Source organism: Nasonia vitripennis, chromosome 3 (assembly GCF_009193385.2).
Source record: "Nasonia vitripennis strain AsymCx chromosome 3, Nvit_psr_1.1, whole genome shotgun sequence".
NCBI lineage: Eukaryota > Metazoa > Arthropoda > Insecta > Hymenoptera > Pteromalidae > Nasonia > Nasonia vitripennis.
The window spans coordinates 23,386,548-23,405,969 of record NC_045759.1 but is presented as its reverse complement, the minus strand read 5'-3'; the positions used below and the strand labels follow the sequence as shown (position 1 = coordinate 23,405,969).

The window sequence follows — 19,422 nt, the reverse complement described above, 5'->3', positions numbered from 1 at the left end:
CTTTCTATCTCCCGTGCACGCACGCGTTCCCCGAAAGGAGAGGAGAGCCAGAGACCTTTTTTTCTCCTGAGATCTTTAGGGCTGCGTTTTTCGGCTGAATGGGGGAGATCGCGACGGGAGACGAGGGCTCAATGGATAGCTGGTCGCGGTCTCGTTGCGTGCGCGCGAGGATGTGCTGTAAAATTGATAAGTTCCTTGCTGGGGGGGGGGGGGTATTTTTTATTCATTCGGTATAGAGCCATCCCAGGCTGATGAGATGGAGCGGCTGTTGTGCCGAAGGTTCGCGTGCGTGGACGTAACGATAAACAATAATCGCGGGAGTAAAAATTCAGAGGATTATCAACGGCTCTCTCTCTCTAGCGGGGCTCTTATATTATATACTATGTGCGGAGAACGAAAGCAGATATCCAACTCGCCGTTTATTTACGCTTTGATTACAGCCAAAATCCCTCCTCCTCCTCCCGCACTCGCAGCAGGCAGTGAGGACAAGCCCGAGGGCCGCACACACACACACACACCCACACGCACACAATGATAGCGAAAACATAGGGCGGCGTAATTTTCCGAGGATGTATATTGATCCTGAAGGGATATTAATTCACCCTCGCAACCGCACACACACACACACATACACACAACCTCGAGGCGTGTTTACGCAGTATCCGTAACGCATCGCGATCGGCAAACATTAAACACACACATACACACTAAGCACACAAGCGTATACATTCATCGTCAAAAACGCTCGATCGTGTATGCAGCGCCGTATACAATCATCGATGCGATTTATAGGATCAGACGGTGTAAAAAGCGACGTGTGCTTCGATTTCCGAGTCGCGCCTTATACTCGAGAACAATTCGTTTTCCGAAGAAATCAATAATGTAGCTTTACAGCTTCTTTCTCTCCCATCCCTCCTTTGCAGCGCGCGCGAGACTTTTCACGCACCCTCGAGTGAGATTTCGATCGAATGTCCTTCTCCCAACAGAGCCAGGGCTTTACACGACACGTTGCACCGTATACACTCGCACAGCGCATGCGCGCGACGTCGTTTGCGCAATTGTACACCGTAAACATTGCGCGTCATCGTGTCGAGCACCGCCGATTTAATTAACTCGGCCATAGGGGGTTATTCGTATAGCGAGGCTTGAAAATTGCGCAAACCGCGCGACACTTGAGCGCAGCACGCGAGAAAAAGACGTTCGCTCACGATTAGCCTAACGAGCGTATAACACCTTGGAAATCTCGCTTCCGATCGCTGTCCACACACCCAGACACTGTGTGTATGTTAACGGTCACGCGAGGCTTCCATCGCGCGAATGGAACAACCTGTGGGATTGCGCTTCGCCTCGTCACGCGATCGCGATCATCTTTTTGTTGCAATCGATCATCTTTGATATGTATGTAAGCACACGTGGGTCGCCAGCGAGTATAAAAAGCTGAATCACAGCCAAATTACATGGAACCGGAGATTATCATCAGCGCGCTGCATCTGCATAATCTCGGGCGCGTATGATTTACCCGACTTATTTCCAGATAGCGCAAACGTAGCTGCTCTTCTATTCCTCCCGGTTTAATCTGTTCCTCGCATCGATGGATTTTTAAATTAGTCCGCCGCCGCGCTCTTTTCGCGAGCAAACACAGTTTTATTCTGCCGAATGTACGTTTCTCACGATAAATGAAAAAAAAAAAAAAGATGATAATCCTCCTCTCCGTCTTGGCCCCCTAATTTGCATGCGTATATCCATCTCTCGGCAAACTCGTCCGCTGATTATTGCAAGCATATCCACTCGTATAATGCGTACAACCGCCTGAAAAATCCGGCCAATCAATCTCCCCGCCTTTAATCTCCGCGTCGCTATTTATCTCGCTATACACACGTATACACACGGCGGAGAGAGAGAGAGAGAGAGAGAGAGAGAGAGAGAGCAGCGTTGCGAAAGTACGTATACCGCAATGCGGCTGCGTTATCGCACCATCGCCCCTGTCTTCCTTCCCTACTACTACTCCCGCTACTGCACGTGGCTTCGAGCCGCGGAATTTTGCATTTTCCGACTTGGCGCGCGCGCGCTGTGTCTTATTCTCTTCCGCGTTATTGTACGAGGCTTTTATTTCATACATGTGTGCTTCTTTCAGTTTCCGAGCTTTCTGCTTCGAAATTATATCGCTCTACTTCATTTTCGGACTGACATTTCGAGCTTCGCTGGTGTACGTACATAGGGTGTCTTATCGGGTGGATCGGCACGTTTCGCCGACGAAGCGCTCGTTTTTCTTGCCGCGGAGACACCCCGGCCGCCTATAGCTCGCTCGAGTCCTTAATTAGCCGAGACCGCCTCCTTAAACAGCTCCTGCGCGGCGTTACGTACGTTATTTATTCGAAGGGGCGACACGAATCGCTCCCATAAGCGTGTACGTGCGGCTGTGCATTATTTCTCGATTTGTCGATTTATTCTCGGTCTCATTGTGTATCCGCGAGAATACAACGTACATAGATATAGATGAGCGCGTTCGCGGTTTAGGATTGTTACAAAGTCAGAGAGAGAGAGAGAGAGAGAGAGAGAGAGAGAGAGAGAGAGAGAGAGAGAGAGAGAGAGAGAGAGAGAGAGAGAGAGAGAGAGAGAGAGAGAGAGCAGAGCCTGATGAATACGTAATTAGCCGCAATTACGTAATGATCTCAAAACATCAGCCCCGCCTCGCGCTGCAGTGCTATATATATAACGCAATAACAATAACAAGCTCGCGCCGATTTTGATTAGCTCGATATACGCGCATTACACAGCGAGAGGGAACGAAGGCGCCTCTCTCTGTACACAGCAACAACGGATTGACAAGCTCGCGTTAAACTTCATAATACACGGCGCGGGGCGTAATCTGATTTCATCTGAGCTATATCCTAGCGGGTATAAAAAATTCCGAGTCAATTAAAGCGCCTCGTAAAAATTTTTCATCCCCCGACGCGCTCGCGCAGCCGTTAATAGACCTATTTACCGGAAATACTTTTCCGTCTATATAGCCATCGACGATCGCGGAGAGAGAGAGAGAGAGAGAGAAATCGTCTCGGGGTGTTCCTTCGAGACTCGAGCGCGGAGTCGAGAGCTGGTATCTGGAGCAGGCCGCTCGGGAACCCGCGGCAGTTCGATCCTTTTCTTCTTTCCTAGCGCGAGCGCGATGCCAATTGGACGAGAGAGAGAGAGAGAGAGAGAGAGAGAGAGAGAATTTTATAATACAATAATACGTAACGGTTAACTATTGGGTTATACGAGAGAGAGTTGGCGCTCGAGCTTCGCTTCTTTTAAGAATGTATAGCAGCTGGTTGAAAATTGATTAACAGTTTTCCGACCGATAAATCTGCGCGCGGTGGAGTAAATCAGAGTTAGGGCACGTAGAGAGGGAGCTTTTGGCTTCCCTCCGCGAATTTCCAAGTGAGGAGCTACTACTTACATACTTACAGGGAATTAACGGCGAACGTTTACTTTTTTCATCGTACGGATATGCGACGGCCGGATAAAGTCACGTGACTAGCTCAAATTTTACAATCAACGCCGCCAGTGTAAACACGCACAGTCGCGTTACAACGTTTAGGCGCGCAATCGATGCGTCAAGAGCTCGTGAAATTACCAGCGATAACGAGCTCTCTCTCTCTCTCTCTTCTCTCATTCGTTCGCCCCTTGTTCGCTTAATTTGTCACAAGCACTCGTTTCTTTCCGCGCCGCTCCAATTCGACGCGTGAATTATATAGGAAGATCGATAGCTCGATTTTTTCGCGACTCGAATGTTCGAGCGATGCGCGAGTGAAAAGAACAGCAGATCGAGCTAAAATAGCGGCTCGTTATACCTCCTGATCTAAATCGGCCGGACGAATTCGTCGAAGTAATCGCGCACTGTCGAGATAAGCAAACCCCCGGATCTCCATCAACGAGAGAGAGAGAGAGAGAGAGAGAGAGAGAGAGAGAGAGAGAGAGAGAGAGAGACGATAAGACGACAGGTATACACACGTAATTTCCTTCCTCTCCGATAACCCAAATGCAAGTCGATCAGTCCAGCAATTAATCGGACGTCGTCCACTCGACTACATAGCAGAGCTCGTGTCATTTCGCCCGACGTCCTCTTGGCGGCTTTGCCTGTCGATTGGGTTTTGCGCGACGCGCTGATATCGAGAGAATACATCATTAGACTCTGTTGGTATACTTGTACAGCTATATACGCGCGCAGTACTCGAAATCGTTCGGCGATATTTTCGAAAGCCGATCCCGCGAGCAAACTTCAAAATTGCCACTCTCGAAACTCCGGTGTACGTTTCCGCAGCTGCCTCTCTATCCTCCCGCGAGCTAACTCTACCCTCATGAATATGGAAGCGCATGGCTTAGTTTCTGCCTGTACTGGCGAAGCTGCGCTCCTAAATACCAAGAGAGCCAGCGCGCGCGTGTGTGTGTGGGGGTATAAGGTATCGGGACGATGTTTCAATAGGGACGATGAAGCTGACTCACGTGCTCATACTGCGGGAGACTCACCTGAAACAGAAAAAAGAAAAGACCATCAGGATGCGGAAAACGAGTTTGGATCGGCTGCAATTTCGATAAAAGTCCGAAAACTGCGGCCAAGTCGCGGCTCCGCGTGTACTTACACGCGATTACGCGTCGTGTACCTGTACTGCGCGTAGCGTTGATGTAACGAGCTTACCGTGGGATAAACGTTGGGAATCACAAAAGCGAGAGCGGGGCTGAACTTTGGAAAATGAATTTCGAACCTCATTATGGAGTTACGATTTTGGCCGGGGTTCAACTCTCGGCCCCGCTCTCTGTTTGCGTTTACCTCCTTTTTTTTAATAAAATTGTACTCTCCAATTAACGGCTAGTGTAAATATAGACTATCATCGCTCGATATCGAAGAGTTCATGAATTATACTTGAAATAAAAATACGATAAAAAAGGACTAGTTCAAAACTTTTTCCCTTAAATTGTATATCATATACACAAAGCGTATACGAGGGGTAGCGAGACGGGCGGCTTACAAGATGAGTTCGCGCAGGTTTTTGGCAGACCGCCTAAAACCCGATTAACCCAAAAATTCGCTAACGAGTTTTCTAATTTTTCGCGGCGGCGCGAAACTTTCTCCTCCGCGCGATAAAACGAGCGTTGTATAATATTTCGCGTACACGTAATAGGCGAGAGCGACAGAAATGCCGCGACTGCAATCGAGCATCGTATCCGGCCGCCGAATTCGACGACGACTCTTGAGACAAGAGAGAGAGAGAGAGAGAGAGAGAGCAGCAGCGGTATGGCTCATCAATGCGTCACGTTGTGTGTACGCAATCAGGCTTGGCGGGCCAATTGCGTCCCGCTAATTACGCCGAAGCGAGAAGCGAGTAGCTCGCGACGCTCGCACTGATTTTCATTATACACGAGGCTTGACGATAAAAAAGCGCGCGAAATTTCAAACGAGGTCAGTCCGCGAGCCCTCTTCCGAGGAGATAACAAAGAGGAGCGACACCGCGAAGGAGAAGTAGAAGAAGCTGCAGCGCGACGGAATTCGATACGAAGCCTCTCTCGCAAACAAGGATTTTCCTTAGCGACGGCGCTAAGGACCTGTCTCCGATATTAAATTTTCCCTTCGCCGCTTTTCTTTCTCAGCGCGCGCGCGCGCGCGGCTCGTTAAGGCCACGGCTCGTTTTACCATTAGCTGCTGCGCGCGAGTCTCTCGAATATTTTTATTTAATCTCCGGAGCCGTTGAATTATTTACGACTATACATCCGTAACCCAATTACCCGAGGTCGGCAAAAATCGCGAGAGAAAGACGATAAAGACAAACACAGAGCAGCTAACCGCGAGGAGAGCAGAGCACGTGCAGCAACTCGCGCATAATACGAGTCGGCTACAGGCGGCTTCAAGGGCCGGCACGTCCCTCTCCGGCTCTCTTTCCATGCATTATCCGCGCGACGGCGCGGAAATGGAGTGAGCCGAAAAGTCACGCGCGGCCGACGCGGACAACTGCTGCTGCACCGTATACGCTCTCATATGTACAGTGCTCGGAATGCACCGCGAGGGAAGGGGGGAAGCAGGTGGAAGGAGGGAAAGTATAACGCGTTGTATATTGGATTAGATATTTACGAGACATACTTTCTTAATACAGCATTTCAGCCTCAACTATATAGCGAGATCAGGCGCATAACAGCATCAAAAGTGCACATGCGACAGCAGCGATCCGGCATAAACACCTATATACTCGGCCCGCAGCGCGCGAAATCGCCGGCCGGTGTAGAGTTATAACTCTCGCAAGCTCCACACGCTATAATGCACAGTAACGGCTTTAACGTCAGCGCTAATTATGCGACATCGGATGCTCTTCCTCTCTCTGGCAATCGCACCAGAGTATGTGCCGCCGCCGGACATCGGATCTCACGGCGACGTGGATTCAATTTCTCCCAGACTCGCGACGACCCACATGTGCGTGTCCGCATAGGAAATATCCTGGAAATTGACTGGAATTGAATTAAGCCGCTATTTTTTCCCCCACCGAGACACAATTACAAGCTAAGACACTTTATTGTGTTGTTCTCGGACACGGAGATTGTTTTTCTTCGTTTATTTTTACACCTACACGAAATAGCACTCGGTTATAGATTGATCGCTGTTGGCCAGCTGTTTTACGCCAAAAGAAAATGCTATAGAGGAGAGATTCAATTTTTCCCGCGGCTCCCCAGCTCCCCTTCGAAACGAGGTTAACAAAGATCCGACTCTGAGTATAACGAAAAGATGAGGGACGCAAGGCGCTCGTTAAGACGAGGACTTTTTAATTCGTCCGCCGTATAGTTATACATATACACGAGCTTATTTATCCCCGGCGTCATTAAATACGCATCGAGAGCGAGTACAGCTGCTTTTTTTTTTGCACGGGGGATCTATACGCGCGGCAGAGAAGAAGTTAACAAAGCCCGGCACTGTTCGAGGGACGTTTTATCTTGTGCATTTTTTATACGCTATACGCGGGCCGGCGGGGGTGGAAAGTTATAATTTCCGCTTAGCGAGAAGTTGCGGGAACGAGTTCGAGCGCGAGGGAGGACAGAGAGAGAGAGAGAGAGAGAGAGAGAGAGCCGCGAGCTTTTCAAACGTCTTTGAGCTGTTTGAGATGTTAACGAAATTATCGTAATCCAACGCGCTGTATGTAGGTCATCGTGGAGCTTCTCTCGGATTCGAATTCACACATGGGAGATCAGCCAACGCACTCACTTTTAGCCTAGGACTCAATTAAAGTATCAGCGTGTAAGCCGGTGTCTCAACGCGCGAAAAAAAAAGGAGAGAGAAGAGGAAAGGAAAACAAGGCGAAGTGAGGAGAAGAGCTTGCTGCAGCTCCGGTAATCAAGCAAACAGACAACGTCGACTCAAAGTTAATTAGCCCTCCCGAAGCTGGAGACAAAGGTGTGTACGTGTGTGTGTGTGTGTGCAAAGTTGCTGGCGAGGAGACTTTACGAAGGTAAGTCGCCGGGGCTGAATTGAATTACGAAATAAAGTCGGCTTCAGAATTTTTTTCCCTTAATTTGGGGTTTAGAGAGACTTTCGCCGCGCGCCCGTCGGCCAATTTATTCCGTTTGACGTTGCAGCTTCGCTGTGGAATAATTTTCCGCGAGAGAATAAATAACGGATGCCTTATTTCGAAATTGAAATTACGACGTCGAAACGTCGCATTACCTATACACCTCTCCAAAAAAAAAAAAAAAAAGACAAGAGCTGGCGAAAAAAAGTACACGCAACTTGGGCAGAACCAAAAACTTCATCGCGCAAGCTCCAGCGCGAGCTTCGCCTACGTCACAGCACACACAGAGTGAGAAAGAGAAGGGGAGAGTCGGGCGCGTGTACGCGGCTGGCCTGGTTTCATTGAACCTGCAGCGCGCGCTACCCCCACTGCTGCACTCATCTCTCTCTCTCTCTCTCTCTCTCTCTCTCTCTCTCTCTCTCTCACCCCCTGGAAATGCTGCTGTACGTTGCAGAGCAGCAGCAGCAGCCGGGGCTATGCATAGCCCGCGTCGGAGCTATATATAGCGCTCTCGGTTCTATAAATAGAATCCAACTACACTGGCCGCCGACGGCGGCGTCGGCGCTGGATTTTCTCCCCGCCGGTCCTCGTTTTACTTGCTTCCTTCCTCTCTATATCTGCTGAAAGAGCGAGAGAGGAGCATAACGTCCTTGCTGCAGTGTGGGATGCGCTGCGCGATTTCGCTCACGCATGTCGAAGCGAGAGCTGGCGTTTTTTCGCGTGTATCCTTTGTTTCGTGTTTTTTATTCGAAGCAAGCTTAATACACAATACTCGGCTTTCGCCGCGGTGAGAGGAGAAATCAATCGCGGAGAGAGGAGAAAACTTAAAAGCCCGAATACGCAGCGACACCCCTGGCTCCGAAAAAAGGGAAAGAAGAGCTCGGGAGTATATACAAAACTTCGGCGAGCGCGAGAGAAAAGCGGCCGCGAATATTCCCTCGCCGAGCGTCTGACCAGAGCCGGACCTTTTCCACTCGTTTTTACCGCTCCGCGCGCGCTCTCGGGCGCACTCGCGCGATTTTACCACGTTTTTCCGGTTTCTTGGCTGTGAGGAATGCGATTACACTCTCGGCGATTCATTTACCCCTCTCTCACGCGAACGACTCCGGATCGAGTTAAATTTTTTCGATACACTGAAAATTTCAGCAGCCGTTTAGCGCTTGCGCCGCTGCCGGCAGAAATAATAGCGCCGTAAAACAGAGGCCCGTGTGTCGAACAATTGAAAAACGCAGAGAGAGAGAGAGAGAGAGAGAGAGCAGAGCGGGGCCAGTTGTCGCTCGATAAAACGCACGGCAGTATATATAGGGAGAAGCTTTACGAGCGCTTTCTCTCTTGGAGTCCGTCGTTAAAACGCGCAATTAATTCGCTTCCTAAACCCATGCGTCGCGCTTGCATTATCTTTACGGCGTCGAGCTACTCGTGTCGGGAGTATGAATTTCAATGATGCTCTTTTTATTAGTTCCCGCAGTAGCTCGCGCGGGGACGAGCTGTATTAGAGAGCTGCGTAAAATTTTTGTTTTCCCTCCGCGCATATATTCGATTATGGAAAAAGCGGATTTCGGACTTATAACCGACTGCTGCTTCTCTCTCTCGCGGCGCAGCTATACAATAAGGTCGCGCGAATATTCGCAGGTGAAAATTCATGGCGTCTTTTGCCGCCTCATGATGTATGCACTAAAAGAAGCGGGAGAGCGCGCGAGCGGCGGGACGCCGACATTAAAATGTATTGCCCGGCCCCGGTCTCCTCTACTCCGCTCTCTCTCTCTCTCTCTCTCTCTCTCTAGCGCGGCGTGATAGAAATATCAATAATACACGATGACGACGTAAATTTTATCCCACTTCTCCTGGCGCTCTAGCTCCGGGGGAGGGGAGGCGATGCCGTGAAATTAAATTCCTTTTATCGCGCTCGGCGTACCTATATGTATATACACGAAAATATAGACGCGGTAGCGTAAATTCAAGGCCCGAATAACGCATACACACATGGTAGCGTGCAGTAATCAAGCTCCGAAATTCGCGCCGCTGTCAAGAGTATGTGCGCTGATCCAGCCGATTACGAATTTATTCCAATCTCATCTGCGCGCGCTTAAAACTTTCACCGAACCTCCGCTGAATTTCCGAGTTTCACTTGGCCGACTTTTTTACGGCGCAGCTAGCGTCAGCTGTTCCCGCGCATATCCTCGAGGGTTAATCGTTTTTGCCGCGGCGCACACAGGCCGATTGCGTGCGCGCTGCTTAATGGGCCGGAATTTCATATATTGTGTACGGCGCGTTGGAGAGTCGCCAAGAAGCCCCTGCGGTCGCTCCATATACAGCTCCGAAAGCGCGCGCGTGTGTGATAATACGGGGCGACGATTTTTCAAAAGCGATATAGGTAGGGTTCAACGGCCGATATCGGCACGAATCCGGAACACGCAGTCTCCCCCTGTAGCCTCGAAAGCTTAAATCTGAATCAGCGTCGTATTTATGCGGCTATATCGTCGGATCGCGCCGTTCACATGTAAATTAGCCGAATTTACATTTGGCTGCGCGGCTCCGACATATATATGCGTATAATATAAGACGAGGTGCTCTTGCGGCTCAATACACGCTTTTCCGGCCCGTGTGTATTGGAAAAAAGCGCTCGATCAACGCGACGTGGCTTTAATTGAATCTTCCTTGCCGAAAAAAGCAGCGAGCTTGCACTCGAGAGCGGAAAGCTCTCGCGCGTCAAAAATTCCGGAAATTCGCGTGAAAGCGCACGACCAGAGGGGGAGAGAGAGAGAGAGAGGAAAAAAACGCTCGAGCGAACGCGTCGCCGAAAATTTCATTTAAACAAACCTTTCCGCGGCGGTGCGCACCGATAATTGCGTGCGAGTACAGCAGAGACGATCGATGGCTCGTAATTAACTCAACCGCTGCGTGTGCGTATGTGGTGCGAGAAAATTGCGACGGTATATATACTTCTCTCTTTCGGTGGGAGTTTGGTTTCGAGCTGGGGATGGTATGAGAAAATAGTGTTTTTATTTTTATTAGTTGCAGAACTGTACTATATACCTCTTTTTGACCCCACTAGGTTTCCTCTTACCAGCGAACACACACGGCGCATTAGCATAAGCTCGTTCCGGGAAATAAATTAGCCGGTACAATCATATACCCGCCGCGTATGAACCTTCATCGCAAATGTCTCTCTCTCTCTCTCTCTCTCTCTCTCTCTCTCTCTTGTACTTACATATGCAAATACACACATCGCCTCCCTCTCTGTTTTGCTCGATTTAATATACTCGCTCGGTTTTTCCGCGAGTGTGCGCAGCGTTTCGCGTTGAAACGCTGAATTATTCATCGCGGATTTCTTCGCGTCGCCCGCACAGTGCGCGAATCGAGCGAGACTCGACTATCGAGCGCGTCGAGATTTTTTATGGGACGGAAAAAAATCACGACTGACTTTTAATTTCGCCGACGAGTGATCGATCTCGACCGCGGGAAATTCGGTAACAGCGGCGCTGGTTCGCTTGGATTGGCTCGGATGCAGGTCAGCGTATATAGGTAAACCATATAGACACGGTATCGATACAGGGGAGAAATTCGCGACGAATAATTTTCGGAGAGAAAAAACTACGCGCAGCAATACCGAGTATACAGCGCAGCAGCTCGATCCCATCTCCTCCGTGTGAAGCGGCAGCACACGCAACACGTGGCTCACGCATATCCCGGGCAAGTTTCGCGCAGCTGTTGTCGAGGCCGGGCAGAGTAGGGGGAGAGTTTGGCTGTTGAAAGTGCGCCTGATTTTCCAGGTCGGCCTGTGTATAGCGGGGAGAGCTGGACGCTGCAGGTTATTAATTCAGCGGTGCCCGGCAACGCGCGCTTCATGGATTCTGTATCTTCTCTCTCGTTGCGTACGCGATTCTACGGGGAGACGTTTGCGCTTGCGGAGCTTTGAGTCTCTGCCTTTGAGGCGACGTCGTTGCAGAGCGAGCTTGTATACCCAATCGGAGAAGGGAAAGCTCGATGAAGCGCCTCTTCGCTAGATCTAATCTATGCTCTCGATGTTAGCTCGCTGAGTATACTCGAATTCGATTACGTCGTGCACACAGACTCGGGCGATGCGCGAAAATGCCTCTCCCAATATTTTCCGACGTCTTGCGCGTACGTGCAACGCGAAACAGCCCCCCACTCTCGGGGGAAACAAGAAAGGAACGGCCGCGAGTAGGGGGAATCATCGCGCTGGCAACAGGCAGATTGACTTTTCGCGTTTTCCCCGGCGCATCAGCGAGCAGAAGCGATCGATAGGTTAACCTCCGATGTGCGTTGTACGGTGTAGTACGCGCCTTTCAAAGCATCGTTTTAACCTCCAAAATCATGGTCCACGGCGGTTTCCCGGGCTCGGCCCTGCTGACGCAGCTCTTCCGTCAGCTGACCAAACCGGCCTCGCAGCGGATCGTCGACTACGCGGCGCGTCACCCGAGCTTCCGACGATACCTCCTCTTGGCGCCGGGCCGACTGTACCACAGGCTCGAGAGCCACCTGGAGCGACTGAAAGCTGCGCCGATGGTCGCCTCGAAGGCCGAGAAGAAGCCGAAGGTCAAAGCCTTGAAGGACGAGGAAGCCGCGATGCTCGGCTCGCAACTCATGATCGAGGTTAGTCTTCGTGGGCGCAGTGAAGTTGCGCAATTACTCATCAAATCGAGCTTCCGTTCCAGATCGTCATATTCGCACTGCTGGCCTTAATCCTCACCTGCGACTGGCTGCGCTCGCAGCGCAAATCCGCGCTGGAGGAGGACCGACGTCGGGCGGAATTCGCGGAACTCGAGCGTCAAAAGTCCGAGGCTCGCGAGCGCCTGGAAGCCCTCGAGCTGGAAACCGAGCTGCTGCGCGCTCGACTGCTCGAGGGACAGAAGCAGCAGCAGCAGGAACCGGAGGAGGAAAAACGCTCGGCCCGAGCGTTCACGGATTGATTAATTCATTCGGCGCTCTGGCTTTGAGAGATGCAAGATTTATGACGGAAGATTTGAAGAGGGCAGAAGGAGAGGGATGAGAGCGGAATAATTGAGAGGGCAGCGTACGTGGGCGATCGATGAAAACGCTGTATACCACGTCCAATTGCCTAAAACGCAGGGAAAAAAGAGAGCCGGGCGCATACGTCCGCGCCATTAAGCAATCAGCACAGAGAGAGAGAGAGAGAGAGAGGCGCGCGGTGTGCTAACGCAAATAGACAACACAAAGAGAATAGCCGAGCGAGCGAGGAAAGTTGGCGAAATGCCGCAGGCTGCAGTGCTGTGCAGCCGAGCCTCCGCGCGCACGACAAACCGCATCCTAATCGAAGTCGATGGACTGGCTGCGCTAAGTGCACGATGTAGCTCGCTACGTGTGTTTTGTACGGCTGTCGCGAGTGCATTGTTTTGATTGTACGTTAATCCGTACGGAATAATAAAGCGCATTCCGAAATTTGTTTCCCCTTACCGAATCCCACTCTCTCGACAGTCATCCAAGATGCCCGAGCCCTCGAGCTCTCAAGAAAAAAGAATCAGCAACAGCCACTCCCGGCCAAGAAAGGGAGTCGAAAAGAAGCAGCGACGCGCGTCGAGTGGCCGTAGTGGGGAAGGAAGCGAAGCTCGAGAGGCCACAGAGATGAAAGCGAGTCTCGATCGCGAAACCAGTAATTAGCAGAGCGCTCTCGACTTGATGGATGCGATTTCCGACTTTCTCAGAAAAATCTCGGTAATTATATAGAAAAATGATATTTCGCGCAGGTAGATGAGATCCGCGCAATTCTGTTTTCGGTTCGCTCGTAAAAAGCTGCAGCGCGCGGATCAGAGAAAAATGCGCGCGAGGCGATTTTTCTCACTCGCAGCTGCTATCCCATATCCTCCCTCGACTTTTTTGCGCGCCGAGTACAAGTGTTGGAGAGCTGCTTTCTTATCGTCCGCGGAAGATAGAATTTTCTCAGTAGACAGCATAAGGGCGAACGACGAAATTCGACGGTATCCGATAAAGCTTGAACTCTCGCGAGAATATAAGATCAAACGTCTCATTAGCCGAATAAGCCAATAGGCGGAGAGTGAGCGGCGGCAGTCAATCGATAAACAGCTAACGCGTATAGCCCAGGCTGGCCCTGCATTACTACTCTCCGGCGCACAAAAGCGGCACAGCATCGACTTTTCTCCGCGGAGAGAGAGAGAGAGAGAGAGAGAGAGAGAGAGAGAGAGAGAGAGAGAGAGAGAGAGAGAGAGAGAGAGACGTTCTGCTCTTCTCTTCTCGAGGCGTCGCGCTGCTGTATTGAGAGGAAACTCGGCGCTTGCTAATGGACTGCTAATTGGTGTGCGCGCGGCGGCAGCGGCTTGATGCAGCTGCAGCGGAGCTTTTTAGCCTGCTGATTGTCCGCGAGCGAGAGAGAGAGAGAGAGAGAGAGAGCTAAACATCGCGTTGCTTTCTACCGAGGCGACAATGCCTGCCACTTTTCTTCGAGGACTTTTTTCCCTGCACTGCTCTCGCGCCCGAGATTTTCCAGCGAAAGTCATGCGCGCCGTGCACTGGGTTGAGGTCGAGAATATAAGGATTCGGCGCGGATTGTGTTTATTTTTAACTTCCGTCCAGAGCCCAACGTTATCACTATATAACGTCTCTCGCTCTGATGTTATCGATATACACGCAGCGGGGCTTCACCACGCGTTTACGACGTGGAAAGTAGCTCTCCTCCGATACGAGATCGTACGTGTCTTTTAATCGAGCGCTGCACGTCGAGAATAGATACATCGATCCCGGCGAAAGGAGCCGCGGTTTTTGTCTCTCTGCGCTGCGGCGGCGGCCCACTTTCCGCGCGATCGTCCCCGCATAATGCGCGGCTAATTGATTCGAGTTCCTGTGTGTGTGTGTGTGTTTTCTGAAACACACCGAAGAGACGACTCTCGGGGCAGGAACAATGCTCTCTGATCAAAAGAGACGTCGCATTGTTCGAGGGCGCGCGATTATTCCCAAAATCTCTCGACTCTCTCCCACTCTATTTTCTCGGCTAATGGAACGACGATCGTCTGCCGAAGCGAGCTTTAATTTGCAAATAAAGCGACACCTCAAAGCAAACGCACCGCTTGACTTTGTCTCCTGTATGTTGTACCACCGCATGTGTGCCATCAGAATTTTATCAGCCTTTTTCGGAGCGACAGGATGATTCATGGATATAATACACTCGGCGAGAGGGAGGGGTATGGTCGCGAATTAAAATTAACGAGGGTAATATAGGACGAGCGGCGACGTCGTGTGATTCGATATCGCGAGCGCTCCGATTGAGTTTGAGTAATCGAGTAGCGATGAATGCGAGAATTTCGTTATACGAGAGTCCGCGACGTGTCTGCTCGATCGAATCGGTCCGTTAAAAGTTTACAATTATATCCAGCCAGCTCCCCAGCTGCAGACATACTCGGTACGGCCATCAAACACAGAGAGAAAGAAAGCATAAAGCGCAGCTGAGAGCCGCCATCGAAAACAGAGCAGCGGATCCTCCGAAAAATCCTCGACGAGCGCGGCTCCATCAATTACACGTCAGGCAGGCAAGGCTGTAACGTATGGCGCAAAAACAATGCGCCCAGTCGAGTAGCGCGGCTGATAGTCCCTTATATAACCTCTCCTCTTCCATCGCGCGAGATATAAAAGGAGCCGCACATTCAACCGCGTGTAAGGACGAGATAACTCTCGGCTTCTTCTCGCGCCCGTTATACACACATGCCGCGCTGATAATTCTGCCTCGACTGAAAGTAGAGGTCTTTTTCGGGGGGAAGGGATCGGCCAAGGGGAGAAGCGAAGAGTTTTATTGGAGATGATTGAGAGCAATTGCGAGTATTTTTCAAGTGGTTGTAATTAGTTGATAATTGATTGGTCCTTTGAATTACGACCGACGTCGTACGTCACTCACCAATTGACGAAACGAGATGGAGGGGGACGACGGTCGATGGCATACACACCTGGAACAGAGGAAAACAATGCAACGGTTATTACTCTCTCCGTAAAAGTCCTCGAATATAAGGGAGCCCATATCCTAACGTTTCTCACGTCGTCTAGCCTGCGGACTCCCCGATCGATCCCGACATCGCCGTATACGGACTTTCCCCGAGTATGTGCACGAGTAAGTACCGAGTTCGAAAACACGAGCTGCCTCGCGTCATTGACTTTTTAATTTGTTCCCGCGAAGGCCGCCGCGATGATTTCGCGAGATTTCGAAGAGATGCTTCCGGGTCAACTTTTCGGTTATTACTTCGAAATCAGGGAGAGAGAAGGGGGTTGTTGACATCACACGCGAGTGAGAGAGAGAGAGAGAGAGTTAATTCGAATCGAAAACAGAAAAGAGTCGCTCATCGTGTGTGTGCGCGAGCATCAGCATCAAAAAGATGGAAAATCGATTCGACGATGCGAGCTTTTAAGCGTAAAGTTAAAGCGAAAATGGACACGAGCAGAGCTCATCGATTTCCGGTCGGCGCGGAAGTGCGCGCGAGAATGAAGAAGATACGCAGTATTCGGCTTGACTTTTTTTTAATCGGAACGTTATACACTGCGTCTCTTTTTCTTCATCCCGAGATAGGGTCATCGGAGAGACGAGAGAGAGGAGGGAAGAGCCTATACTCGGTCTGCCTATTTGCCTGATTTATGAACGCGTATTTAGGCGTATTTAGACGTTGCTCGAGTGATGTATAGTTTGCCTTATGATATGCGGGATGTAGCTGCGTACGTCTATTTCATCATATCTCAGGACGTTGGAAGAAAAAAGTCGCCGAGTATAGTCTACGTATACGAGGCGCGTAGGCGGAAGCATTTGAATTTTCTTTCACTCTACCGTGGAAAATCCATGTTTTCGTTATTATCGTTGCTCAGGACAAGCTCCGATGCGATGATTTCCATACACGAGATACGAAAGCGAAAAATCTTATCAGTACGTGTATACACACACCGATGGGTCGGCTTTACTCTCGTAAATCTCCCCCAGCGAGCTTTAATTAAATTAATCAAAGAGGAAATATCGGGGGTTCATCGGGCCGTTCGGTTAACTCACTCTCTCGGTTCACTGAAGGTTGGCCACTTGCGCGGCTGAAATCGGGCCGGTAAATGCAGCTCCGGCGCGGCAGAGGGATTACCCGTGTGTTTCGCTCGAAAATCGCTCGAGTAATGCATTATAAGCTGACCAAGTCGAACAAGCTCTCGATTCACGAGAGCAATTTACACGGTATAATCGTTCCCGGCGCAAGAAAAGCACATCGGCGTCAGCCCGAGAGGAAGAAGAGTCACGTCGTCTGCAGCCGTGATTCAGGCTCGAGAGCAGCTAAAATATCTAATTCAAAGCAGTAGCCTACTCTAGCGCACAGCGACGGCGTAATCTCACCTGGATTATTCAAGCCAAGATCCTTATACAGCCCCAACGTACGCGTTATATCAAAGGCTTCCGCAGCAAAGGCCGGGCACTTTGGCGAAAATATAACCGTTGGATTATTAGCGCGCGAAATTTTAAAATTCAAATCTCCCGCGCGCCAAAAAGTAAGCGTCCTTACTGCCACGTGCGGCTAATCTTCGAGTCTTCCACTTCCCTGTGCCAAAATAAGAAGGACAAAGGAGGTGGAAGGGGATTAGCCGATTTACATGTACGACTCTCTGCTCCGTCTTTTGATCGTGTCGCGGTGTACCCGCGGGATATATATATAGAGAGAGAGAGAGAGAGCGAGAGAGAAGTTGGCAGAGCCGGGATAATTAGGATATCGGATCGAGCGCCGCAAGCCGGCTTCTTTTGTAGGCCACTTACATCGAGCCTCGAATGCGTTATTTCGAAAACGAATCATTTTATTAATCCCCGTGAATAACGCATCGGCGTTACATGATCAAGCGCGTGTCTAGACCTCGCACTCGAAATAACAATCGCACCTTCAAAACTTGATAAGCCCGGCCCGCGGGCGCGAGAGCTTCTCTCTATTCGCGTTATAAGAACGCGACTCGAGTTAAATTTAACCGGGAAATTTAATTGGTCGCCCCGACGTCGCGTACACAATGCTGAGAATAAAACTATTATATTATATAAGCTAGTATTGGAGCCACGACGACGGATATGCGCCTTCAGATTCGAATCTCTTATCTCGAGAGAACGGAAAGGGTTCACATTTTTGTCCCCATCGCGATATGTCTCTTGTCTATTTTAAATCGACTCCACTATACATACGCGCTGTGTTACACGATAGAGTGATTTCGCATTCGAGATAAGTGGGCTAATCTTCGCAGAAAACATCTTTAAGAAAGCGCATTACAGTGTCCTTACTGTAATTCTTTCATCAAGCACCCAAGGCATCGTATCAGTCGATTACCCCGGCGGCGGCAGAGGAAATCTCAAATAATGTAAGAGAGCGAAGCCCGCAATTGTTTCGCTGAAAGCCAAAACTAATTTCGCAACCCCTTTCACCTCGATCCTCCTCCACCGCGTCTTTCCTCGTTCTTCCACTCTCTCTCTCTCTCTCTCTCTCTCTCTCTCTCTCTCTCTCTCTTTCTCTCTTTTTTCCCTCCCGCATTGTGCGCCAGACGAGGGGGAGTAGGTCAGCCTCGTAATTTCAAATTTTTCCGGAACGCACGGGATTACACGATCCACTTTTATCTCGCTCCGTTTTTGTTTCTTCTCGCCCCGTGTGCTGTTCTTCTTCATAATCATCCCGCGAGGATTTTTAATCGAAAACGTCAGCGCAACGGAGAGACAGTCTACACAACAAACTGAAGCGTGTACACACGCTGTGAACTCAATTATTCAGCTTAATTTATATCGGCCGATCGTGAAAAGTGATTTCCAGAAGGTGAGCACGCGCGCAGCTACTTTTACGATTACGCGACGTCGAGAGGGAGAGAGAGAATAAGCCAATAGAGCCAGGAATAAGCCAATAAAGCCGAAATAGCAGAGAGCGAGAGATAACGGGGGAGCGCCGCATCGGAAGTCGACGATAATAACGGAGAGAAAGAAAGGGAACTTGAATTTCCGCGCTCAGCCATTGTGCGGAGCCGCGCGCCATTCACGTCGCAGACTGAAGCGCGCGCTGCCGTGAAAGGTTTTTGTGCTCAGGTGACGCCGGCGCTACTGCTCCGATATCATACAGCTCTGATTTTTATTCCACGTACATGTACCTACATACGCTTCGGATATTCGTCGAATCGAGCGAACGAGATTTCCAGATATCGCGCAATCGAAAAACCCTCACAGGAGGGGGGAGACGCTCGTTCATCTTGGCCATTGGCGCGCGATTATTAAATTCACGCCGGCGACGTCGATGATCCGCTGCTACCGGCCTGTGAGAGATGATCGGAGGGTTCTAAATACGGCCGATAAAATTAAAAATTCATGACACTCGAAATGCACGCTATACAGAGAATTACTTGGCAGAAGCGGCAAAGCTTTTCGAGCGAGAAAGGGAGATCAAAGGCGTAGTCGCGCAAATTGCCCTCGTCCAACGGAATGCTCGATAAGTGCGCGCGCGTGTCTGTGTGTGGATAGAGGGAGAGACACAACTCGCGGTGAGTTTATACGGGCGTGACGTCCGCGGAGTTGGAAGGTCGTCGTCGACTTCGCTGCCGATTCTCCGGATGGCTCTTGAATTTATGGAAAAAATTCCTCGGAATTTGTTCTCTCCACCTCGCGCTACGAGGCCGATTCGCTAAATAATGCAGACGCTCGTGCAAATTGCACGAGGCCATGCTTCGAAAAACGAAAAAGCCTCTATCTCCGCTTCAAAGCGAAGAAATTTCTTACGCTACGCTGGCGCAGACGGAGAAAGTGAAAACCCAGCCTACTTTTGGAAAGCTGCATGAGCACAGAAAAACGAAAGAGAAAAAAGCTCATACGAGAGGCGTAGTTTTTCGCTCTGTCTCTCCTTCAGCAGCAGAAGTCGTGAATTTGTCGTGACTCCCT

The 19,422-nt window shown here is 50.3% G+C and overlaps 2 protein-coding genes across 4 annotated transcripts in view; one reads left to right on the top strand and one right to left on the bottom strand.

Annotated features, from left to right (window-relative positions):
- Positions 1-19,422, bottom strand: part of LOC100120322 (two pore potassium channel protein sup-9) — a 72,734-nt gene that overhangs the window by 27,401 nt on the left and 25,911 nt on the right. Inside the window, exon 1 of one of the 3 annotated variants that reach the window (XM_008208046.3) lies at positions 11,858-11,941. The exons of 1 other annotated variant lie outside the window; for it this stretch is intronic. The gene's annotated coding sequence lies outside the window, so the exon portion shown is untranslated. Of the gene's footprint in view, positions 1-3,993; positions 4,089-11,857; positions 11,942-19,422 lie in introns of those variants that run through there. One more of the 3 variants, XM_031927673.2, reaches the window with a different exon arrangement.
- Positions 11,255-12,953, top strand: LOC103316126 (optic atrophy 3 protein homolog). Its single transcript, XM_008208055.4, has 2 exons — positions 11,255-12,146; positions 12,209-12,953. The coding sequence occupies exons 1-2, from the start codon at positions 11,868-11,870 to the stop codon at positions 12,461-12,463; spliced, it is 534 nt and encodes a 177-aa protein (XP_008206277.1). The 5' UTR covers positions 11,255-11,867; the 3' UTR covers positions 12,464-12,953.

Bases quoted from the DNA above. Each gene is read 5' to 3' on its own strand.
- LOC103316126 (XM_008208055.4), top strand. From the start codon at position 11,868: ATGGTCCACGGCGGTTTCCCGGGCTCGGCCCTGCTGACGCAGCTCTTC. The intron at 12,147-12,208 runs GTTAGTCTTCGT...CTTCCGTTCCAG, and splicing joins GCTCGCAACTCATGATCGAG to ATCGTCATATTCGCACTGCT.